General features: G+C 39.1%; 2 protein-coding genes across 3 annotated transcripts in view; both read left to right on the plus strand.

Moving 5' to 3' along the window:
• The window catches only part of eml3 (EMAP like 3), a 47975-nt gene extending 23788 nt beyond the window's left edge, over positions 1 to 24187 (plus strand). For both annotated transcript variants that reach the window (XM_028038530.1, XM_028038531.1), the window contains 20 exons: positions 923 to 1033; positions 1226 to 1254; positions 5637 to 5672; positions 6641 to 6761; positions 7769 to 7918; positions 9717 to 9786; positions 10465 to 10581; positions 11865 to 11960; positions 14542 to 14676; positions 15866 to 16004; positions 16248 to 16399; positions 16506 to 16631; positions 16772 to 16903; positions 17863 to 17930; positions 18785 to 18873; positions 19284 to 19381; positions 21819 to 21906; positions 22108 to 22206; positions 22286 to 22416; positions 22935 to 24187. In XM_028038530.1, the coding sequence (XP_027894331.1) occupies positions 923 to 1033; positions 1226 to 1254; positions 5637 to 5672; positions 6641 to 6761; positions 7769 to 7918; positions 9717 to 9786; positions 10465 to 10581; positions 11865 to 11960; positions 14542 to 14676; positions 15866 to 16004; positions 16248 to 16399; positions 16506 to 16631; positions 16772 to 16903; positions 17863 to 17930; positions 18785 to 18873; positions 19284 to 19381; positions 21819 to 21906; positions 22108 to 22206; positions 22286 to 22416; positions 22935 to 23141 (2194 nt within the window). In that variant the 3' untranslated portion in view covers positions 23142 to 24187. The remainder of the gene's footprint in view (positions 1 to 922; positions 1034 to 1225; positions 1255 to 5636; positions 5673 to 6640; positions 6762 to 7768; positions 7919 to 9716; positions 9787 to 10464; positions 10582 to 11864; positions 11961 to 14541; positions 14677 to 15865; positions 16005 to 16247; positions 16400 to 16505; positions 16632 to 16771; positions 16904 to 17862; positions 17931 to 18784; positions 18874 to 19283; positions 19382 to 21818; positions 21907 to 22107; positions 22207 to 22285; positions 22417 to 22934) is intronic.
• Positions 24188 to 24751: 564 nt separating this feature from the next.
• Positions 24752 to 25381, plus strand: part of mta2 (metastasis associated 1 family, member 2) — a 31631-nt gene continuing 31001 nt past the window's right edge. The window contains exon 1 of the mRNA XM_028038546.1: positions 24752 to 25169. Coding sequence (XP_027894347.1) covers positions 25142 to 25169 — 28 coding nt within the window. The 5' untranslated portion in view covers positions 24752 to 25141. The remainder of the gene's footprint in view (positions 25170 to 25381) is intronic.

Here is a 25381-nt window from a genome sequence, read left to right on the forward strand (position 1 = left end):
TTCCACTGACACACCAAAACCACGCTGAGCTAGATCTGTTCAAGCTTCACCTTTTTGAATTAATGTCACAATCTTTCAGTTAATGGTTAATGGTCTGAATTTATATCACACTTTTCTCATCGTATCGACCACCCAAAGTGCTTTCAAACAGTCACACTCAAGCAATCATACTCCGGTAGGCAGACCTGTAGACCATCTGGGGTCGAGTGCCTTGCTCAGGGGCACTTCAACATGTGACAGGAGGACGTTTAAATCGAATCCACATTTTTAAAGTTAAAACGGACTGAACACATACCAGTAGTTTGAAAGATGTAAAGAACATAGACTTTTTTCGTATTTGCATCCAAATTGCCATGAACACAGTTGGAAAATGGTTTTCACGAAAGACATCGTGATGTGAATTTTATGCCGTCTCTACTGTGCATTCTGCAGAGCAAAAATATTCTAGACTCGTGTGTGAGAGACAATCTGCCTTCCAGCTAATGCGCGGACCAAACGGGCCACTGACAGGGCCAAATCATTCCTCATTCTCACCTGAAATCTGAAAATGAAGAGCACAAGGTCCACTCAGTGAGGAAGTTTCTTCAGAAGGACATGACCCGGACTATTGAGGCAGGAGAGTTTCTGATAACTTTTGTCAAACTAAAAGCTGCAAAATTCTTTTCCGTTTTGCTTTAATAAACTTGCCTTGACCTTATGCTGATCAGCTCTGATCAATACGTCTTCTCGCTGACTTTTTGTAACAATCTCTTATCAAACCGGATTAAATTACATCAAATTACAACAGCTGTTCACGTTTCTGTCTTAGCATGCCTGTAATCCCCTTGCATGCGTCCATTGGGGAAAATTCTAACCCTATTTGTGGAATTACAGTGTAAGCGGTTTCATTTGAAGGCTCATTGTTTGCATTGCGCCGCTGTAGGGTTCGTAGAAACAGCGAGAAGCTGGCGAACCCAGAGAGGCAAAGGAAGCGCCTGGACAAGAAGGCAGCATCTTCTGCCAACCTGCTGACCCGCTCCCCCAGCCTGGAGAGGTACGCCGCCATTACTTACAGCTGCTACCACATCATCGCTCACATGTCCTCTGCAAAAGGCAGTTGGTTGAGATGCTGATTGTGTAAATTTAACATAAGACTCCCTTTCTATAAGAGGATGCTGACAGGTCCACATCGTGTTCTCATGAAGTGGTTTCATGTGTGTCACCTGGGTGTGTTCTCTCTCCACAGCCGGGCGAAGGAGCTGATAGCCAGTGCAGGTAAGCCTGTGAAACGCTTTTGTTGCATGTACCTTTCCAAAGTACACCCTGTTTCTGTTCATTGGTTTATAGATGACAACACATAAACATGATTAGGTCCTAAATCTAATCTAATCTCATGTGAAAAAGAAAACACAAAATAGAGTCAAAATAGAAACATGTCTAAAAACTAAGTACACCCTTGCTGCTTCAGTAGCAACTAGGTGCTGCTAGTGAATGAATTGATCATCAGCAGGTGGGACCACCTCCATTACAGCAGGAGTGTTGGCAGCTGGCAGCTGGCAGCTGCGGAGCATACAGGTGTGCCTTGTCACAATGCCAAGTAGGGAAGACATCAGCAATGATCTTCGACAAGCAGCTTTGTTACATATTAATCTGTGAGTGGTCATAAAGTCCTTATCCAATCATTTAAAGTCCATCATTCCACAATGAAATTGTGAAATATTACTGACAAAATGATAAGCATTTATTATCTTAGTAAATTAAAGCCACGTTCAGATTGTTGAATGATTGGAAAACAACCTCTAGAGACAGATTTGCTCTATATTTTTGCTCTGAATTATTTTCCTTCATAATATATTTTTTGTTTTTCTACTACTTAGTTGTAGAAAGTTGTAGATTGTGTACATTGTACATTGATCTGTTCACATATTTACATACAGTATCTATATATAATATCTCAACTTAATTCTACCTGAGACACTAATAATGAGACTTTGTAGTTTAGGTATTTATTTAACAAACTTCAAAATCAAATCTCACATACACATTTTGTAGGATATACATAGGATGAAATAAAACTAACAACAATCACCAGAGATTATGAATTTGGCTGGAAAGTTAGAAATAAGAGAGGTTATTACCCTAAAATAGAATATTTTCTGATGAACAAATTTAGTTAGTTAATTTGTCTTAGTTAATTTACCAGTGACTTACAATGATGTTATTGTTTGTAATGTAAAAATGCTGAAGTGGTATGGATAGTATGTTGACCTGGGCCTAATTGCATCTTCTCAGCTTTTTGTTGATGCGATTCATAAACTGGAACTCTAGTGGATCAGAACCATATTTATTCATTATTGTACTAGTAGTGTATTAGTGAGCCTGGAGTTGAACTATACTTCTGAACTTGCATTCAGGTAGCTTGTCACTCAACTAAGCACATAGTCATTTGTTTAAGAAAAAAAAAAGAGTTTCCCTCCCAACCATACTTGTGGTTAACGCAGTTTCTTTGACTATGGTTAGAATCTGCCCCTTTTTAAGCAGCAGTCTGTCAGATTCTTAAGAAACAAAAAACAATAAAAGCCTAAAATATTCATATTACAAATGTGGGATCTACAAACCATCAAGCTGTTTGAAAGAAAATATGTATATTGTTTTAATTTAGCCCCTCATAAATACATTTTATTACCATAACTAAGGCGTAAGCGAAGGTTGTGCATCTTTGGTTGTGACAAAGAAGTCACTTCTGTCTGTCTGGAAAGACATGAACAAACGGCTTCTAGAAAAAAATTGATGAAGAAGATTAGGAACAAATGCTTCGAGGCATACATCAGGATAATCTTTATTTGCTTCAAACTAATACTCTACCAAAGAGAGTGTTGAACTTGTACAAAGTTTATACAAATCATTTTGTACAGTGTTGCTAGTGTTGCTACCTGGGTTTGAATACAATTGTCATGCCGTTTTTTTCTTTTTTTGCAAAATTGAGGAATTTATTTCAGATGTTGCTGTTTCATCAACTTTTCCTAATATGATACTTCAAAATGCACATAAAAAATTGTTGATGGGAACATCGTTAGTGTCAGCTTGAAGACCAGTTGAGGATTTTCAGAACACAAAAGCACAAAAGCTAGAATATTTTTGTAAGTTTTGCACATGAGCTGAAGAAACTGATACACACTGTCCAATAACAGACCAGCCGCTCTCCATTTAGTAATAAGTATGGTCAGTGCTTTATCTCTATACTTTGTTTGCTTTTTTTTGTTTTTTTTAATCTTGAGTTCTTTATTTTTAGAGGTTGGATATTGCCTACCTTCTGCCTGTTTTTGGACATTTTACAACCACTAATAGAGAGCGAAAATGCACACAAACCTTTTGCCTAAAGAATCCCGACCTAAAACCTTCCCCATATACAAACGTCCTAATTCATGACGGGTAATTTAGACAAAGAATTTAGTTAGGATTTTAAACAATTATTCAGCAATGTATGTCTTCACAGGCTGATGCAGTATAAACACATATATTTTTTAAGATTTTCTAATTCAAGGATCTCGCTACTGTTGGTTAAGATATTAATAGAATTTCTTTTGTTGATTGTAGTTTGAGAGTGAAGTGACTCTCTTAATTCAGCAGCCAGTAAGTTAGCATCTGTACCAAAAATAACTGAGTGAAGAGTTGTAATCTGTTCCAAATCCAGAGAAATGTCTCAGTTATGTCACTTACTGAGAATTTCAACCACCCCAACTTGCTAACTTGCTCCTTTCCATACGAGATGCTGGGAATGGAGACAGGCTGTGGGTGCAGCACTGGAATCATATCCACTGTGGTTAGCCGAGTGCCACTCCTGCTCCAACTTACATGGCAGGTTGATGGATGGTTAGCTCTGCAGTGTAGGTTGCGTTTTCATGTTCTCACTATGACCTCGTCTTGAGCTCCTCGTACCCATCTTTCAGTGGAAAGATGGGTATGAAAAGCAAGTTTTGGTTTTGATCACAATAGAGCAAAGAAAGTATTTCTTTTTAAAGGTCTCTTCTGTTGACACTAGCAGCAGTAAACAGTGAGGGCCCATTTCTCTTCCAGAGGAAGTCGGTGAATTGTGGGAAATGAAGGTTTCAGGTTCTCACTGCGAGGCAGATCATCACTTGGTGAATTGGAGGTCATACTGAACCTTTGACTTTCCGTCTGGAATGTAACTCATGCGTCATCTGAACAATGCCCTTGATGTTCTAAGGATAATTCATAGTGAAGCATACTAACTTCACTATGTATGCAGATGACTTGAAGGAAGTTGTTCTAACGCTGTGTGTTCCATTCGGCTCTCTGAGTAACAGGCACCAGAACTGCCTGAAGTTATTTTGGGGTGTATCTCCTTTATCCAGAAAGTTTCCCCTTTTACTTGCAATTCCCACAAACTCTCACCTACTAAATTTAGGTCTAGACTTTGACTGGGACTTTCCAAAACATGAATATGCTTTGATCTAAACCAACTCCTCCAGAGTTACCGTCAGTCTCTTAGCTGCTTCTGATGACCATGTCTTGTAACATTTGCAGTCCTCTCTTACTGTTGTGTTCTTTGGCCTTAGTCTTTGGTCTTTTCTTCATTAATGATGGAAAACTGGCTCCACAAAAATGAAGTCCTCCAGATCACTACCGGGAGTCTAGAGTAGCTATCATTTCCTACATATTCCTCCTTCTTTCTTCTGGACATCCTGTCTTTGAAGGTCTGGTCCCATATGATTTGGTGGTCGACTCCCCCTAGAGGTCTGGAGCATTTCTGTGTTGTGGAGCGAGTTTATGGCTTTGCTATTTGCGGCATTTTCCCCTTTGCTTCCTGTGGTTGCAGCAATTTGTCAGCAGTTTAAGCATTTTTCTTTGATTGTTGGTTTTTGTTTCTACTGTCTGTGATTGCAGCATTTTGTATTTTCAGTGTTTTCTGTTGTATTTGTTCTGTTGTGCTTGTATGCTTTAGAGTTTGCATCATTCACGTGTCTGCAACACATTTCACCATTCTAATGTTTTCTGTCAAACTTCTGCGGCCTTCACAGAAACCGAATGGCTAGATTTATACTTTATATTCACAGGTGGCAGCACATTGCACTGTATTGGAGTGGAAGGTTTTCCTACTCATGTTTGAAAAAGTACATTTTCCATCCACTTCATAATCATGCACCACTTTGTATTGGTCTATTTCCTAAGAAACAGTATTTTACAAAAATAAATTACTAGTCAGTTGGCCTGCTTGCACATCAATGTTTTTGTGTAAATTTGTTAGTGGGCTGTCTTAAATCAGCTATCGTTAATTAATTGGGAAGTGAAGAACTGCTTTAAAGAGCTCAGCTCAGATAAAAAGTAACCATATTTGACCATATTTATCTGCTAATAACTGGCTGCCATATAAAATGGACTCAATTCTCAAGAATTTCATAGCAGATGAATTATAAGCGCAACACGCTTAGTAAATCTGGTCTTGGCACCAGCAGTTTCTCTGCTTAGTCACATTTAAGATGTTCTGTTTAGCAGGAAGTTACTGCTAATACATGAGTGTGTTACAGATATTTCCATGTTAGGTCAGCTAAGATTTACAATCAACTGATGTTTAAAGCTTATTTATGTAAACTACATTTTTTTGATGCTAAGTTTTTGCATTCTTGTGCACATAGGTTCACCCGGCTCAAGAAGAGGAACTTACAGCCAAGGTACACCAGAAATGACATAATACAGCTCTCTTTCTGCACAGAGGGTAGCAAACAAAGCCTTTTAAATATTCACTCCTTTATGGTATTCTACTGTCCACATTGAGTTCAAATCCCTTTTTAGCCTCCTTTTTTTAAACTACACCCCACAACTCTACAATGGATAGAAACGTTTAATAATTTCTAGAAAAAAAAATAGAATAATAGATGAGGCTAGAACATCTTTGTACTGTGATCATGCAGTCAAAGTGATGCAAAATGTAGTTTCTGCAAAGCATTTCTACCCTTTAGATATGTTGTTAATTTGAACTAAACAGAAGAGCTGCCTATGGAGAAATGAATCTGAATTGTGAAGATGACATTGCTGAATTTATGTAAATCCTTTTTTTTTTTTTTTTTTACCCCTCCAGGGGGTCTTTTGTGGGCTCTAGTATCCCTTATATGACAGTAGGCTGACAGGAAAGGGGGAAGTACAGGGGGAAAGACATGTGGCAAATATCGTCGGGTCCGGGAGTCGAACCTGCAACGGCCGCGTCAAGGACTCAAGGCCTCCAAACATGGGTCGCTCTATCCCCTACGCCACCACGGCACGCCTGTAAATTCTTTTTCATGGGGATTGAAATATTTGAGAAACAGTTTCAATACCTAATTCTGTTAATGTTAGAAAACATTACTAGATGCCTGAGTACATTAATGTCTTTAATTAATGTCATCAGACAATAGCATCCAGATAAGAGCAAAGCCACAAGAGGTTTTATAGTGTGATTTGTTTTTTTTTTCTTGTGTTCTTGAGTCGTTCTTCTTTTACGTAGTTATTTCTCTTGAAATAGATTCATTATGAAAGTGGGTTTTATGTGTGGCTGTAATACGATGGTCATGGTTTTGGGTTATGCAGCATCCAGAGTGTGTACATGAGACAAATTTCCGTCGGTACAATAAAGTTCATCTTATCTCTCTATTATCTTATCCAGAACAGTCAATTAAAATGTTCATCCGTGGCCGACCCATCACCATGTACGTCCCATCCAACATCCAGAACTATGACAACCTGAAGATGGAGCTGCCTTCAGAGAGACTGGAGCTGGACTGGGTGTATCCTTCCACAGGAGGGCCACATGGTGCTCAGCTGTGTGTTTATGTTATTGGGCTTGTGTTACATTCACACCTGGTTTCTTTCACTCCGTTGATGGATGAAAGATATGATGCTGTGGAAAGAACTGCTCTCATACAGAGGATGTAAAAAGTGTACAGTATAAATACAGGTTTTTCTGAGGTAAAAATCATGTAATTTTATAATTTTTTCCACCTTTAATGTGACATATGTCCTGTATAGTTCTAACAGAACCCTAGCAAATCAATCGGGAATCAAAGCAATTACAGAAAACAGGATACACATCAGTGTACACACCCTTAATCCAAAGCACTGCTGAAGAATCTTTTGATCAAATCTTTGACAGTTCGTCATCATGCCCCATCATACTGTATTTAGGTTTGCCCTTAATACTTTGTTCCCAAAATCTCATATATGTGAAGTTATTCCTCAGTTGATGTAAATATTTATATATTTTGTGATGCTAAAAAATGTAAATCCCTCTTCTTCTTCCATCCAACCTGACTGGCTTTGGGAGCTGTTCATAATGCCATGGATTTTGCCAAAACCTGCAGAAGTAACCCATAGTAACGGTATAATGTTACAAGTATGTTTTTGTTTTTTTTCATAGTTGTGGCCTGCAAGTTTTGGTTTGTTGAAACGTTAAAACATTCACTCACAAAGTTTAGGAAGGGTGGAGACAAGCCTGGAGGATTTCTTTGCAACTATGCTTCTTATTGCAACATATAAAGGATACAGCAGACCTCAGTGTCTTCATCAAAGGGATGATGAATTTAATTTTAGGTACATCAGCCTTCCTATAGTTGATGTGTAAAAAGTCTAGATTTTATTAAGCATAAGAGTCTGTGTCATTAATTAACTTAGAGTAGTTTTTATTTATCTAAAGTACAGCTCCCAATTTAAACATTGTGATAAATATGTGAATGGTTTTTCATATGTATTGTTGCATTGCAAAACGTAAGTGTTCCCACCTTAACCCTGTCCGTAGCTACGGTTACCGGGGACGGGACTGCCGTGCTAACTTATTCTTCCTTCCATCTGGTGAAGCGGTTTACTTCATTGCTTGTGTCATTGTGCTCTATCACATCAAGAACCGCATGCAGCGCCACTACCGCAAACACACCGACTCTGTCCGATGGTCAGTAAAACTAAACAATCCTCTGCGTATGATCAAGAAAAACTTTGTTCTCTTCATTTGACTTGACATGGAGTGATATTCTGTGTTCTTCCATGTTGACAGCATGTATTTCTCACAAGAAGCAAAGAATGCTTGGCTTGATTTAGGCGAAGTTTCAGGATGAACCTTAATTGTACTATAACCTTTACAGGTGAACATTCTCAGATTGCTGAGCTTAGAGTTTCAGTTTCCACAGCTAGTTTCAACAGAGATACAGAGAGACTGGCAGAGTCACAGAAAGGCAGAGAAGTGGATGACCTTTAGCCACATCCCACACTGATGACCACTTCACTGTGATCAGTTCCTGGTGGAACTGCATGATGGATGCCTCTGAACTCCTGGCACCCGAGTGTCATGTCAGACCATTGGAAACCATTTCCAACAGCATGGTCTGCATGCTAGATGACCTGCGACGGCAGCTGACCGGTAGCGTCATTGTCTTGCTTAGCCAGGCAGCATTTACCCTGGACAAGGGGTCAGTCCTGTTCTCTGAAGAAAGACTGAAATGCTGAAAATATAGATTGCTTCTAAATGTGTTATCACACTGATTATTCTCTTTATGACCTTATTGAAGTACTAACAGAGTGCCAGGGGATGACATAAAAATAGGCTGTAAAAAATGTTTCTTCCAGATCTGAAACTATTTGTACAGATTTGTGATCTAATCTATTTGTTTGAGAACAAGCAGCAGATTATTATTTGGTTTTAGTGAAGTTGGAGGGAAAACAATCTAAACAAGCTGTTAAATCACTTTACTAAGATAATCTCCCTATAATAATAATAAGTGGATGTGCAGACAAGCATTGCTGTCATCATGAGAAAGGGAAGTTCATCCTCTTTCAGTCCTAGTTTTTCATATTTCAAGGAATGATAGAGATAATCTGATCTTTGTCAGGCTCTAAAATGATTTAGAATTTTTGCGATCATTGGCTTCATGATCTTCAGATAGCCTCACAACAGCAGAATGATTGTTAACTCATATGACCTTCAGCTTATGAACTGCATTCTATTTCTTTATTTAGATGAGGTTTCCTGTAAGCCTGTTTGGGCTTGGCGTGTTATGATTGTGTGATGTAATAATAAAACTAATATATGAGAGTGTTTGCTCTCAGCTGTAAAATAGCTCTTGGATGATGCATCTCTTATTGTCTTTCAATTCAAATTTGGTCACAAGACATGGGCTGTGGAGAGCAGCATGTTGAAGGTTAAGGAGTTTTTCTGTAAAGCAGAAACTTTCTGCAGCCTGAACAGCTTGAGAATTCATTCTGACATTAAAAACTGATGTGATGAACAACCACATCAGTGATCTGGTTGGATATCAGAGCTTCTGACTGAGGATTGTCCTCATCAAGTTTTAATTTATCCCTGTTGGCGGTGCAATTAATTTAAGAATATAAACTGTCCAATACTTCATCAGAATCAACTGTGCAATAATATGGCACACTACGTCCTATTATTGCTTTCACTGATGTGTTCTTGATGCTAAAGCTTCCAATCCATTTGTAATGATGGTGACAGGTACTTTGTCCCATCCAGAGCCCCATAGAGCAGAGCCACCAATTATCAGCAGTGTGTGAGATCCGCTCTATGACAAACATTCTCAAATACGTGACACAAACTATACAATTTATCTTGTTGTTTTCATTGTGGTGAAAACATGTTATTATACAGACACGAGTCACTACATGCAATTACTTTTGTTCTCTCTTCTCCTCTGGATTCTTCTCTAAACGTTTTGAAATAAACTGCTTTTCTGCAGTCTTGCTGTTCATCCTGACAATGTTCGAGTGGCATCTGGACAGACAGCCGGCGTGGATAAAGATGGAAAGGTAACGACTGCTGTTGCAGTAAGATTGGATGACGCTGAAAACAACACATGAATGAAAACAATACATTTAATTAATTGGTACATTTCAAAATTGTGAAATCCAGCAGGTGCAGACTTTATAATGACTCCTAAAAATGTATCTGGTCAGTGTAAATTTATAACATACTGACAGAAATATATCATGAGGCTTAGTTACTGTATGCACCGGAGTGGACATCAGATACGTTCTGCATGTTTGTTGAACAGATGAGGTCTTTGTATGTCTGCCGAAATCATCACTGACCAATAGCAACCCTGTCATGGCTGATGTTGCATTGTCCTGTGTCAGTGCTATGTGATCTGCTTCAAACACTTCCTTCCTATGCAAGGAAGAAACATGCTGCCCTTCTACTCGCCTTTCCTCTCTGTGCTCTTGAGCCTGTGTCTAGCAATCAGGAATATTTAGTAATATATCATACATGGGAATTTGAATAAATTTTTGCCTTAAATAAAATAAATATAATTGTTCTTTATGCTATATGGATGCTGCGTATATTTTTGTATATTTTTTTCCCTTATGTTATGTATTTATCTGTGATTGTCTTTGCTGTCTGAAAAGCAAATTGCTCCTTAGGGGACAATAAAGTTTGATCTGATCTGTTCTGCTCTGTAGATGATATGTTTTTATGTTTTATTTTAGCCAATGCAGGCATGTGTTCATATATGGGACTCTACTACCCTAGTCACCCTGCAGCAAATAGGGCTTGGAACCTTCCAGAGGGGAGTGGGAATGGGATCGTTGGCATTCTCCATTGCTGTAAGTTGTTTTAGTTTACATTGTAACTGTAAACTGCTCTTTACTTTGAATTTGCTCAGACTAATGTCTTGATGTTGTCATGTTGATCAGGATTGCATGATATACTGTATATGAGTAAAAGAAATGTCCTTTAACTGGTGAAATGTTCTGTGTCAAATTACTTTGGAGTTGAACATGAGCAAGCGTGTAGACGTCTTCATTAATCCATAATTCGCCATGGCAATGGGAGGAAAAAAGGAAGCCTGAAAGTTTGCACTTCTTGCCAATGGAATTAGACATTTTAATTATGGCATAAGGTGAATATCAAAACATATTTAACAAAAAATACAAAGAAAAACAAACAACAACACTATTGCTGCTGCAAAATAGTTTGAGTTAGCGTGGCAGAGACCAAGTCAATGTGTGAGTGTGTGTTAGCAGAGGATTAGTTGTATAAAAACGAGGATCATTTTATTTGTTTGAACAAAATATCAATATCTACTGTACTTTTAACATCCAAAGATATATGAAAAGATCATGCTTTGAGTGTCAGAATTTGATACAGTCTAGCAAAAATGCATCAGTGAAGCATTTTTGCTACACTGATGCAATTCTGTCGAGTTCTTCTTGTACTAGTCTTGAGCCTGACTGTAGAGAACCTAGTCTGCCCACACTTTTCAGACAGTGAACTACTTAGAAATGTTCAAGTCACAATGATCTCCACTCCAACAGTGGGAAGGCTCTAAAAAGCTGCATTATAAAATAAAATTTGTATAAAACTAAGCTATGTGTGTAAAATAAAAAAGAACATCTTTGATCAACCAGACCTGATGGGATTGAACCCCAGTTCTGCATGGTGACAGTTTTCATCCTATTGGAATGAAAACTAAGCATAGCACAAAGAATGTCCTCGTTGTCATATGAGTGATGTGCGGGGTGAAATTAATCAAAGATAAATTGACTGTGGCAAAAAACAGCAATAGTAAAAAATATATTAATATATTATGTGACAGAGATTTCTGCAGAGTATTTGCTCTCCAACATCTACATGTTCCCCCAGAAAAGGACAGGACATTTCTGAATCTTTGCTTGTGCCAGGTCTCAGCTAAAAAGTTGGACAAACTCAGGATTTGTTCAAACAGATGAATGCACATATACAAACACAACTTTTGAAAAACACACAAACCAATATTTACAAAAGTCAAAAGAGGAATAAATTCAAATCTGAGTTTTCAGGCATGTTTGTGGTCTTGAAACCGTTTCATACTTATGATGTATTTTCTTGTTTTGAATCAACAATTTAGGACTCTGGAACTTTTCTTTGTGTGATTGATGACTCTAATGAACACATACTGTCTGTGTGGGATTGCACCAAGGGGACCAAGCACGCAGAGATTAAGGTAAGCAAAGATCACGGTGAAGTTAAGTTTCATTTTCCACCAGTCCAGGCTTTGATATCTCAGAGTCACTGCAGCAACTCATCCAAACATGTCCACTCTTTCTTAAGGGCGAGTAAGTTAGAGAATCATCTGCCAAAAATTGGATAACCACTTTTAGATCTCGCTCTCTAACCCCTGAGAATATCTTTCTAACTCTAGGAGCTTGTTTTGGAAGGATCACACTAAACACAATGTTTAGTTGTTACTTTTTATTCTAGGTTTCCATATTTCCTTACGATCTTTTTTTTCTTGTTACTTACCAAGTTTGGTTGTTTTTCAGGTCCTAAATTACATTTACCATTACTTGCTGAAGATAAAATAGCATGGGCCAAGCATGAAGCGATAATACTAAATACATGCCATATGATAAAATGCACTGGTACAGAAACCATAACTAATTCATCCTTTACATTTTACAATAATTTGTGTATTAATAATGAACATTAAGGTGTTGCAGTTTTAGCTTGAGCCGTACCAAGATAAGATCACAGTTTTCATCTGCTAGATCAGGAAGTCTGAAACTCTGGAGCCGCAAGTGGCTCTTTGGCTTCATTTATCAAACAATGAAATATTATACTGTTTTTGTTTTGTTCTTTTGTTCTGTGCCCCCATTAAAATAAAACTGGTCCCTAAGTACATCTGGTCTAGAACCGCCACTGCTGGTAAGCAACATTAACCTGATCAAACTGAATATCCTTGCAAAGTATTTGTTTAGTTCAGTCATTGCTTTTTTTTTCTCCAAATCTTTTTTTTTATCGTCTCAGACTGCAGAATCTCATATCACACTTGTAAAGCCAAACATTTAAGAGACACTTGCAGAAATGCAAAACGAAGCACACTTTGGGCTGTTCAATTTGTCCTCACAATGCAGAAAGGAAATAAGCCATCTCACGAGAATTACATCACCTCTTATTTAAGTTCTTCTTTTCTATTATCTTATTGTCTATAATGGTTTTGTTTATCAAGGTGTGACTCAGGTCAATAAACTTCTTCATCTGTGCAGGCTCTTTCTCTGCAGCCTGTCAAGTGATTTCTTGAATTCCACCCTGGCATTTATCCAGTTTGGCATGGATGAATTTGAGATCTTTTTACGCAGAACAAACCAGGGTAATGAACATGTTAAGTGTTCTGTCAGTTGAAATACAGTATGTCTAATGGGTTTCAATGACATAAAATTCACACCCATGTTGGCAACCATCCCATGTAATGTTTGAATCACTTTAGGATGTTAAACTCTGACATCCATCCATCTTCAGACAGAATCTGAAAGAGTCGCAAAGTTTTGTGCCATGTAAAATAAAGTGATTGGAATGTGTTGGTGCTTTATAAATTACCTCCGTCTCCAGAGAGATGAGGGTGATGGCATATTGCAGCCTGCTGATGGAGAGGGGGCTCTGCTCTGTTTAAATGGGCTTTTTGCCCCAAACTACTCAACTTTCTTGGGAGTCATTTTTCTGCATTGCTGTCATGGCAACTCTAAATATTTAGCAAATTCTTTGTGTGAATATGTGTGTGTTTATAGTTTGGTGTTGAAAAATGTACATGATCTAAAAGAGTCTGCCTGCCTGTGACTGCACTCCAACACTGGACCCGTCCTTTGAGTTACAGCACAGAGAGACGGCAAACGTCCACCCGCTCTCATTTCGTCACCACATTCTTCCCTGCATGAATGAGGCTTTTTGTGTGGCACTTTACTGCAATCTCTACTGTTCTTTTCTTTATAAGCTTTTCTTTATAACCTTAACTGTTTTTTTGTGCTCTTCTCAAAATTATTCAGACCCTTAAAATCTCTAACATTGTCACATAACAACCACATGCATGCATGTTTTTTATTGGGCATTTCTTTAGTTACATCTGCAGGTCTGTTCTGACTCTACCAGCTTTGCATATCCACAGACTGCCCACCCTTCTGCAAAATAATTACATCAGACTAGATGGAGAACATCCTACTACAAATTCTCAATATTATTGAAGTTTTGAGCTTTGAATAGGCCATTCTAACACATTAATATACTATACTGTAGGCCATTGCTGTACCTCCATTGCTGTGTTATAAGTAAACCTGATAAATTTTCTACTCCCTTTTGTAAGAAATCAAATGGGAGTAGAAAACTGCCACCACAATGTTTCACAGTGGGTTTAGTCTTATCAACATGATGTACTGGATTTCCATCACTTCCCCCACTGGTCAAAAAGTTCTGATTTGGCCTCGTCTGACAAGAACCCCCGCTACAGTAATTCTGTGTTTGACGTCAGTGGCCATTAGGGCCAATTTTTCTGCATGTTTAAGGTTTTTCCAACTTCACTTTTTTGCTAGTGGTGAACTCTAAACATGTTTTTTGGCTTTCATTCAAAGGTGGCAGGTTTTACTTTGATCTGACCAAAGTTTAGGAAACTCCACATTTACATCAGTACAGATCCCATCACCAAACTTGTATGCTTGATGTTTGATTTTGCTGCATTTCACTCTGTGAAGACTTGACCGACCCTCAGTGTCCCTCTGCTGTACTTGAGCTGAACCTGCCTGTGTTCCTGTGTGCAGACGACCAATGAGGCTGTGTTTGATGTGGATTTCAACCCCAGTGACAGTAACAACATCATCACCTGTGGGAAATCCCACGTCTACTTCTGGACACTCAGTGCAGGGCAGTTCACCAAGAAACAAGGCATCTTCGGAGTAAGGCTCAGATTTCCGCTTGTCTCCGGTCACGTCGTCCTGACAGGTTTTCTGTGTTAGTGGTTGGTGATGAGTGAGAGCTTTCATCTTGTTTGCAGCTTCCTCATTTTGAGCCTGAATGGGGAAGTGGGAAACCCCTTTCAAGGGAACTGAAAATTAAAGGCAAACATTATTCATGTCTAAAAGAGGATGTATGACACATCAGGACCATTTTGAACAGATTCATTTCATCAACAAGGACAATAATACAAAACTTCAAGCCTGTATAAAAATGTATGGTAACGTTTTTATCACCGTCTGACATTAAATGACACTGTCAACTTGTCATGTTTAGATCTTAGTGCACATGTTACTACATGTAGCATGTGCACTGAGGCAGTGTGTTCACTCTGTGCACCATAAGATAAGATAAGATAAGATAAATCTTTATTGTCATTGTCACAAGGACAACGAAATTCATAAGTGTGCTACTACATGTGCACTAAGGGAATCTGAGTATGTTTCCCTTAGTTGCTGTTGAGTACTGTGAGAAACATTACTGGGGCTTCCCCTCTGCACGACTCCTGTAAGAACTACTCTGCCTGTATATTTATATATCAAGCTTATAAAGCTAGGTATTGAGATTAATCACAGCACTAGAGTGTGATTAATCTGATTTTAAAAAAACTTCTTATCAATTGACAGCAATACTATTTACATACAAAGCCATCTGTTTTGCGAAGTGCACCAGTCCCTCTTATAGCAAAACTTTACAACTGAGCTTCCTGCTTTTTCTCTCAGTGTAATGTTGGACCTACATGGTCATGAACTTTGGTGTCATCACACCACAGGACACGTCTCCAAGAGATGAACATCTGCAGACATCTGGGAGAAGCAGACTCGTGGAAGACCACATTTCTGGCCAATTTGGTTTCATTTTGTTACAATGCCACACCAGTAGACAGTTAGTTTGAACTCTGGCCACAGGTGTAGCTTTATTTACCTGAAATGCTATGCAGTAACCTATCAGAAGCCTACAGTCATGGCATCATCTTTTGGGCTTTCCTAAGATGAGGCATAGGAAACTTCTGACTTTGAGGGGAGAAATTAAACAAAAAGCTCTAATTGTCATTGTCTTTGGCAAAGTAAAATAAAATCAACTCTCAGTCAAATTGTTGCTTTTAAAAGTATTTTTTTTTCTTATTTACAGAAATACAAGAAGCCCAAGTTCATCCACTGCTTTGTGTTCAGCCTAACTGGAGATGTTCTGACCGGAGACTCTGAAGGCAACATCCTGCCATGGGTGAAGTCTGCTGCAGATACCAAAACACTTGGTAAAGGGGCCAAAGGTCAGTGTGTTAACATGCTAACAGGAAAGTTCTGGCTATAAAACCTTGTCTGCTAATCTTGAAAACTAAAAGATGCAAGAGAACCTTACCAAATTCAGTTTGATATTAGAATCCTAAAGTCATAGTGATTTCATTCTTTATATATATTATGTTATTTAAAGTCATAGCATAATATGAACTGTATAAAATAATCCATATAGCTTTGACCTGACCTTTTCCTTTCCCACTTTGCTTTCCAAACAGAAACCTACCAGATTGTGCGACCAATCAAAGCACACGAAGGCAGTGTGTTTACCCTGTGCATCCTGAAGTGTGGAGCTCTGCTCAGCGGAGGGGGAAAGGACCGCAAGATCATCCGCTGGAGCGCTGACCTGGCTCCAGAGAGAGAGTGTGAGGTGATCTGCAGCTGCGTGTGTCTGTGTTACATCAGGTGTGTGAAGCATCCTCCTCATGGGAGGGAAATGCCTGGAATGTTGGAACTAACTGGGACGTTATGTCCAGATTCCAGAAAAGTTTGGGGCTGTCCGCACTGTTGCAGTTGTGGATGATGAGGGACTTTTGGTTGGTACAACCCGAAATGCAATCCTCAGAGGATCTTTCTCTGATGGGTTTGTTGCCATAGTTCAGGTATGCTCATAATCTGCCTTTTCCTTTTGCTCTGTTTGCATACTTGAGGTAAATGGACCAAGCAGTTCAGATCAGCTGTTACTGCAGCAGGAGAGAAGAAATTTTAATTTTCAGCCTTTCTCTCTCTCTGTGTGTCTCAGGGTCATTTAGATGAGATGTGGGGTCTTGCTACTCACCCCTCTCAGAACATCTTCCTCTCCTGTAGCCATGACAGGCAGGTGTGTTTGTGGAACACAGAGGAACACAACCTGGACTGGTGTATCACCCTCGAGGTAAGAATCACTTCTTCTAGATTTTAGCTCTGTTTTTTAAACTCATGCAGAACGAAGGATTTTTTTATAGGGCATCTTATTAATCTGCAGATTTTCTGGAATATCTGGTTGAACTGGAATGCATGTAATTGAATTGAAATTGGCCTGCATGTTTAGATTTAATTAGTTCATTTGGAGTTATTTACTTTATGCTAAATTTGTTTACTTTTTCTCACAATTCAATGCTCTATGCACAGTCTGTGAGCGCCCCCATATGGACAAATGATCAGTAGCTGAATTAATTAATAGAATGCTAGGGTCCTATGTGAGGCACAACAAGTGCTGAGCATATGGAGGTGAGCATAAATTTGTTAGGGTTTCATAAAATTAGATATATAAGTGATTATTCCTGAGCTAGCTGAGCTCTGTGCTTCAATACTCTTTAGAACGATGTTCTTGTGCTTCCTGTGTTCTCTGGCCGTCTGGAGACTTTAACACTATTTAATCAAAGTAACATAACAAAGATATGCTTGATTATTCCAAAAAAAGAAGACTGATTTGGTTGCAATCTTTGTTGCAGGAGTTGTTCAAACAGTTTTAGGGGTATAAATGTTTGCTTTATAGCAAACAGAGTTGACTGGTGAAGGGATTTCAGCTGGACTCTTTAACAGTGTCACCTCTATTGATTATAGATGAGGACTCTATTGAAAGGAAGTTAGCTGATCAGTTTGTACCAGAGCAAAAACACATTGAAAATTGGGCTCTTTTTATTTAGTTATTCTTTTAAAGCTAATGAAGCGTCCTGAGATAAGATCCTTACAAAAATATAATCAAATAAAGCTTTGTGTAAGTAAAGCTCAAAACAGAAAGATATGCAGACTGAAGGTTTTGCTGCAGTCTAGAAAATGTCCCAATTTTGCTTTTACAGACAAACTGCATTTATCCAACAAAGATTAAATGGGTGTGTTTGTCACTGACAGGAGTATGGGTTGTGTGCTGATTTCTGCCCCAGTGGATCGGTTGTGTCTGTTGGCCTCAGCACAGGAAGGTAATGCAACACAAATACAAAATAATAATTGTGCAGCAATAATATGAAGTTCTGCTGTTCACATGAAAATCATCTAAAATAGCTGCAATAGGGACAGTGCAGAGTTCGAAGTAGAGCAGTCGCTCTATGGAGGCTATTAGTCCTAAGCTCAGCTGTCTGTGGTTTGATTCCCAATCCTGGGGGAACGATCACAATCATTAAGGATTTTTTTCTGGCCACATTTCTTTCTCAAAGACCATGGGTCCAGTTTTCAATAATGCGCTGGACAGTTCTCAACCCAATTTTAGTATTTTCTGAAAATTCCTTAGATATTTCTCTGTTTGATGCATGCCAATGATTTGACCCTTCTCAAACGGACTGACATCTTTTCCACAACCAAAAATGAGAAGCGACTCATTGCACCAGTTGGGGCTAAATAACTTGTCAGTTGAAACATGCAGCAATTATCCAATAGGAGGCTTGTACCTATTTGCTTAGTTACATCCATTTGGCAACTTTCTTTTGGCCAGGCAGTGTAATTTATTTAACAAAAGGGCGACACCCTGCAGGGCTGCAGCCTCAGGCACCTGTCTACAGAAGGAGTGTACTGAGACGTGAATTCTAAATTATATTTGTCATTCATTCATTTAGTTGAAGGTGTTTTACACACCTTTATCAAGCTGTCAAAAAATGTGGAGTGTGTCAATAAATGTGGCACATTCCACTGTCAATAAATGTGGAGTGTGTTGCAGTACAATTGCTCTTTTTGTACAATGTAACAAAAAGAGCTTCACCTTGGATTAGTTAGCATAAGGCAGCAGCAGTGCATGTTTAAACTGGCAGATCCCTGACCGTCTGCCTTGTAACACTGACAGGTGGGTGGTCCTCGACTTGGTAACCAAGGAGGTGATTTCTGAATTTATAGATGGGAATGAACAGCTATCAGTCATGAGATATTCACCAGGTATGCCATCTGCAGAAATTACACTTTTTTTTTTTTTAAGAATGTAATACATATCACAATGTTTCAGTACTTTCTGTGCATCTGGAAAATATTCACAGCTCTTTATTTTTTCCACTGTCTTATTCCAAATTGTATTAAATTAATCTCTTTCCTCAAAATTCAACACAAAATTAAATTGATGACTTTTCTGTGTGATTTTTGAACATGTATTTTTTTTAAAATAGAAAACTAAAAAAATCGCTTTTGAGGGAAAAAACGATAGAATATAAACACACATTTAATTAAGTCTGTGGTTTTTTTTATTTTGTTTTTTTCATTTTCTTCTCTGTACATAATTGAAGAAAGGAGGAATAATGTGAAAAACAGTGGAAGTCCCCTTTAGCTGAAGTAATGGCTTCTTGTGTCTTCAGACGGACGCTTTTTAGCTGTAGGCTCTCATGACAACTTCATCTACATCTACAGCGTGACAGAGAGTGGCCGCCGCTACAGTCGCTTCGGAAGGTGTAATGTGAGTTACATTCATGCATGTGTATGTGAAACACATCTATAGTTTTGAATCCTTACTGACAAAGTGAAACCCTTTAAGCATTTGTTAATTTTGATGATTGTGGCTTATAGCTAATAAAACCAAAAATTATTTTGTCTAGAAATTTGAAAATTTGCTTTGTGCCACTTACAAAGCGAGATAAAGACCAATGAAAATAATATTTTTAAATACTGAAATGTGGGGTTGCTGAAAAGGACCCACCATGTACTGTACAGCATATGCTCTCAATTGTTGGGATTCGGGTTCTTTTGCGTGTATGACTGCATTAATGCAGCGAGGCATGGAGGCATCAGCCTGTGGTTCTGCTGAGGTGTGCAACAAGCCCAGGTTACCTTGGTAGCAACCTTCACCAATCTGCTGCTACTGCTGTCGGTTCTGGTGTCTGTCATTTCTTCTTGACAACAGCCCATAGATTCTATATTAGATCAGACCAGTTTTCTGGTGTTACCACGGTGATTAACATGGTACTTTTAGCAGTGTTGGGCCGTTGACAAATTCTGCTGGAAAATGAAAACTCTATAAACCTTGTCAGCAGAGGGTGTCATAGATTGCTGGAAGAAGGCTGAACTTACTCTTGACTTGATAAAACCCAACATACCAAAAGCAGCAGATGACATAAAGCTCCAAACCTTCACTGACTGTAGAAACTTCACACTGGACTTCAAGCAACATGGATTCTGTTCCTATCCAGTCTTCCTCCAGACCTTGGCATTTCCAGATGAAATGCAATTTTTAATTTCATCTGAGAAGACTTTACACATCTGAGCAATATCCCAGTTCTTGTGGTCCTCAGCCCAGGTAAGATGCTTCAGGAGTGGCTACCATAAGGAATGTGACAGCTGCAGCCCATGTCCTGGATTCATGTTCCTTTGAAGCTCTGACTGCAGCTGTGCTCCACGCCTTAGGCATCTCACACAAACATTTGAATAGAATTAACTGCACAATCCTTTCAAGTGAGCACTTATTCAACTTTTTCTGACACACTTTTCCTTATACTCTAGTTTCCAGTAATTTGCTGCACACTGAACAGCCAACATCCTTAGAAATGACATTTTGTAGCTTATTCTCCTAGTGAAGGACGTCAGCGTCTGCTGAAAAGCTGTCAAATCATCGGTCTTCCCCATGATTGTGTAGTCCATAACATCATAACATAACATTTCGACATTAAAGATATTTCTTTATGAGTCTGGTCCTGACTGGTCTATTCTTGCCTGAATTTTTCATTTTCATTTGCTGTATAATAATGCAAGATATTTATGAATATTAAAAGAAAACACAGTGGCACAGTTGGTAGCACTGTTGCCTTGCAGCAAGAAGTTCCCGGGTTCGATTTCCGGCAAGGAGTCTGGAGTTTGCATGTTCTCCCTGTGCATGATGGGTTCTCTCCGGGTACTCCGGCTTCCTCCCACAATCCAAAAACATGACTGTCAGGTAAATCGGTCTCTCTGAGTCTAACTTCTCCTTAGGTGTTAGTGTGTGTGTGCATGGTTGATGGTTGTTTGTCCTGTCTGTCTCTGTGTTGCCCTGCGACCTGTCCAGGGTGAACCCCGCCTCTTGCCTGAAATGTCTCACTGGAGATAGGCACCAGCACCCCTCCTGACCCCACTAGGGACAAAGGTGTTAGAAAATGGATGGATGGAAAAGAATAGTTTTTCACTCTATGTGCAATGCATTTTTCAAAGAATAAGTGAAATGGATCAATGTTTCAGTGAGACATAGACTTTTTATTGTCATCCATCTGTCCATTTAACATGTACATATTGAGTGAAATTTAGTTGCAATGGTCAAAAAATAAAATAAAATAAATTAATTAATATAATACAAAAAATAAAAGGATTAATGGGAGTTTAATAGTCTTATGGCATGAGGGATGAAGCTGTTGTGGAATCTGGTTGTTCTGCAGTTGAAGCTGTTGAACCTTTGATCAGAGGGCAGCAGGGAGAACAGACTATGGTGAGGGTGGGAGAAATCTTTTGAAATTGGCCGAGCCCTGGTCAGGTAGTGACTGGAAGCGGTGTCAAGGATGGAAGGAAGCTCAGTCCTGATGATTCTCTCTGCTGTCCTCGCCACTCTCTGTATACATTGCCAGTCAGAGGTGTTACATGCCACAAACCAGACTGGGATTCTGCTGGTCAGTTTGCTCTCTACTGTCCCTCTGTAGGAAGTGATGAGGAAGGGAGGGGGAGGTTTGCTCCTCTCATCAGACGTAAAAATGCAGACGTTTCTGAGCTCTTTTCACCAGACCAGAAGTTTGGAGGGACCAAGTCAAAATGTCGACACAGATATACTGAGATAAATCCATACTTATATTAATGTTTCTAATGACATTTTCTTTATTAAGAAAAAGAAAACTACAGAATAAAATAATCTACAATCATATCTGTCTTTCTTTTATTAGGGACACTCCAGCTTCATAACTCACCTTGACTGGTCCAAAGACAGCTGTTACATTGTGTCAAATTCAGGCGACTATGAGATCCTCTACTGTAAGTACACATCCAGAATTGTGCAGCTACGGATGTTATAAACTGAAAAAAAAATTCTATTATTATACCAGGAAAAAATGTGTAGTAGTGATCAGCTAAAGTAACCGCAGACCATAAGATGGAGAGGCTTGTACCACTAGGAACACATCTTATTATTGTTATTATAGAGCCTACTTAACTTCTCTCAATATGTTTTAATAGGGGACATTGCTGGAGGATGCAAGCTGCTGAGGAACCGCTTTGAGAGCAAAGACAGAGAATGGGCCTCTTTCACTTGTGTGCTGGGTTTCCATGTCATAGGTGAGAGGCATCAAACACACTCTGCAAGTAAACGTGGCGTTGGGATAATCAAACATAAGGGATACACTGTGGTTTGCAGGTGTGTGGTTGGAGGGCTCAGACGGAACAGACATCAACGCCCTGTGTCGCTCCCACAATGAGAGGGTGGTAGCAGTGGCCGATGACTTCTGCAAGGTCCACCTCTTCCAGTACCCCTGCCCAAAGCCTAAGGTACTGCTGGCACAGTCATCCTTCATTTCACAGTCACTCTACATCGAAAGACTTTTCAGTTGGACTGCAGGTCTAATGAGTCAGTCATGTTTACTAATTCAGTTTAAGTAAGAAAACTTTAATTCTATTGCACCTTTCACAGATTAAAAAAACACAGATGTACAATTAAATACAAACAAGACAATAATAGTGTGAAATGAAATAATACCCATAATCAAAAGAACACAAACTGAAAATATTTGCCACCGCCCATTGCCTGCCTGATTGAAAGAAGTGGTCTTCACAGCTTTTAGAACAGGCTTCAGGAACTAATAGTAGTTTCTGGCAAAAATTCTGAAGTGTACATAGAAAAATAAACTTGAAACTAGAAACAAGCACTAGTACATGAGTATAATCTTATTCGGCATTGTCACCATGCGACGACAGGATTTCAAAAAGTGTATCCTACATTGAGGAAAACAAGGGATTAATTAGGGCTTCGTTGGTAACCTCTCTTCATTGTCCGATTCCTTCCCCAGGCACCAAGTTACAAGTACGAGGGCCACGGGAGTCACGTAACCAACGTCTGCTTCACCCACAATGACTCCCACCTTCTTTCCATTGGCGGGAAGGATACCTGCATCCTGCAGTGGAAGATGACCAGAGGTGGGGTGGGAGAAAGCAGGGAGACACTGGCCTCTGCCAGCTCCACCTCCACCAGCTCTCCGGAGCCTCCAGCCAGCTAGGCGGAGCTGCTGGTGCTGCCAGTGAAGGGAGGGAAGCTGTCTGCTCACAGCCACTGAGGCTAATCAGTGCTCAGCTTCATTTAGCCTCTGCTGCACCACTGCAGTCAGTCTCATGAGTATAGAGGAATTCTCTTCAGGGGAAAATGTCCATTTTAACCTCCTACCATAACTTCATAAATCCATCTGAAACTGACACGTGTAACAGAATCTTTTGCATTCTGATGTGTAAGTGGTGAGAAAAGTTAGCATGTGTGTTGAGTGGTGCATAATGTGACTGTTATTACCTTATAGTTTCTGTGAACATGCCTGTTTTAGTTGTGTTGAGTTTATGTGTTGCATTATAACATACAGTATGCCATAGTGCCCATAGAAATGCTCTTCTATATTTTTGTACTTTAAACAGAAGTGACCAGTGTTGGCTGTTTCTGTGCATTTATGAAACAAGATGGAGAACAACTCCTGTCAGCACGAACCCTGCTTATTTTACTAATTCATTCATTTCTGTGACCTTAGATCAGTGTACTTGAATATTATCACTTGTAGTAAATGTTTTCTTTTATTTTTGTATTGATTATTAATACAAACAAAAAATAAAACCTGAAAGTTGTGTTATTATTTAGCTGTCATTAGGGGGCAGTGTTGACCCTTTTAATGTGAGCTGTACCTTTAAAACGAAACTAAACTTTGTAGAGAATCTGTGAAAACTGAAAGTTGGTTGATAAAATTTTTGTATTAATATTATTCTGTATGGATATAGTGGGAAATACAAACAATAACTTTATTACCAGGATTTCATTTTTAAAATTGAACTTCTGATCTGGCTGAAATTTCTTGACTTGTAATTGTAGACAGACGGACAGATTTTTTTTAAACAGCCAAACAAATGTAAAGCAGATAATGTTTCATTTGTTAAAAGGGTTCATCACCACCATATCTGACTGAAATGTGTAAGGGTGTCTGTAAATACTGAAAGTGTTGTGTTACAACTAGCAGTTTTTCTTGAAAACACAAATAAAGTATAAATTATAAAACATGTTCAAATGTAACATCAGCTCTGCCTGAAATGTTATATGAAAGATTTGAAATTGATGTCTAAACAAAATTAATAGAAAGTTCATCTTGATTGTAAGATTTTTTGTGATATCTATTCCTAAAGGCGTAGAAATATTTATTTTAGTATGTAGAATGAAAACGCATAAAGCTTAAGGTTTTGGTGTATGCCTTATGTTTGATTAAAGCTTTGTATTGCAATACAACACTAAATTTATCACAAGTTTTTAGTCTACTTGTGTTTAAAGACAAAGCAATGCAAAAGCTTTTAGGTTCACTGTGGGAAATAAATTGCAGTCAAAAATTCTGTTATATGAACTGGGTTTTGTTATCTACACTCTTCACTTATACTTTTTTTTAGAAGACTCGTTACAAAATAATTAATCAAGTCTTAATAAGCATTATATTTTTCAAATATTTTTGCACGAAAGGCCCTGTTTCTTACTCATTCATGCCAAAGGTCAAGTTCTTAACTAACCAGGACCCAGTGAAAAAAGTTGTGGGTTCTGCCGGAGATTGTCGACAATAGCCGAAGATGACGATTCGCGCACTGTCGGAGGGGACCTGTGAGTGAGTGTTCCGTGTGCGAGTGTGTGTGTGCTGAAGCGGAGGTGAAGAAGAGGAGGATGAAGCTTGGAGCGGAGGATGGGAGGAAGAGTGGAGTAAGAGACAGGCTAGCTGCGTGTGAATGAGTGAGTGAAGAAGAGGAGAAGGTCGTCTGAGGGGCCGAAGAAAAGAGGATACTTCTGTTTTTTGGGGACTATCTCCGGAGCTTTACTAAGGGAAACTTTTAACTTTTTTACCCGCCACAGCTCGGCTTGAGCCCGGAGCCGGCTTTGTTTCGCGGCGGGGGTGTCTGAGATAAATGAAGGAATAAAAGAGAAGCCGTCGATATTTTTTACCCAAGCGGGGAATACCCTGGAATTGATTTTAATACAGGTTGCAAGAGGATGGCGGCCAATATGTACCGAGTGGGAGGTAAGGAATGGTTTATATATTTGAGACCCCCCCCCCCCCCCCCCTCTTGCCTCACACACACACTCACACACACATACACGCACGCACACGATGTGATTGTTCGTTTTCGACATCCAGGTGGCTAGCCGCTAGCTGTCTATTCGGTTAGCTGCTAACTCAAGCTAGCTATAGCCTAGCTTTCGATGATGCTGAAGTTAGCTTTAGATTCATAT

This window comes from Xiphophorus couchianus, chromosome 14 (assembly GCF_001444195.1).
Source record: "Xiphophorus couchianus chromosome 14, X_couchianus-1.0, whole genome shotgun sequence".
Lineage (NCBI taxonomy): Eukaryota > Metazoa > Chordata > Actinopteri > Cyprinodontiformes > Poeciliidae > Xiphophorus > Xiphophorus couchianus.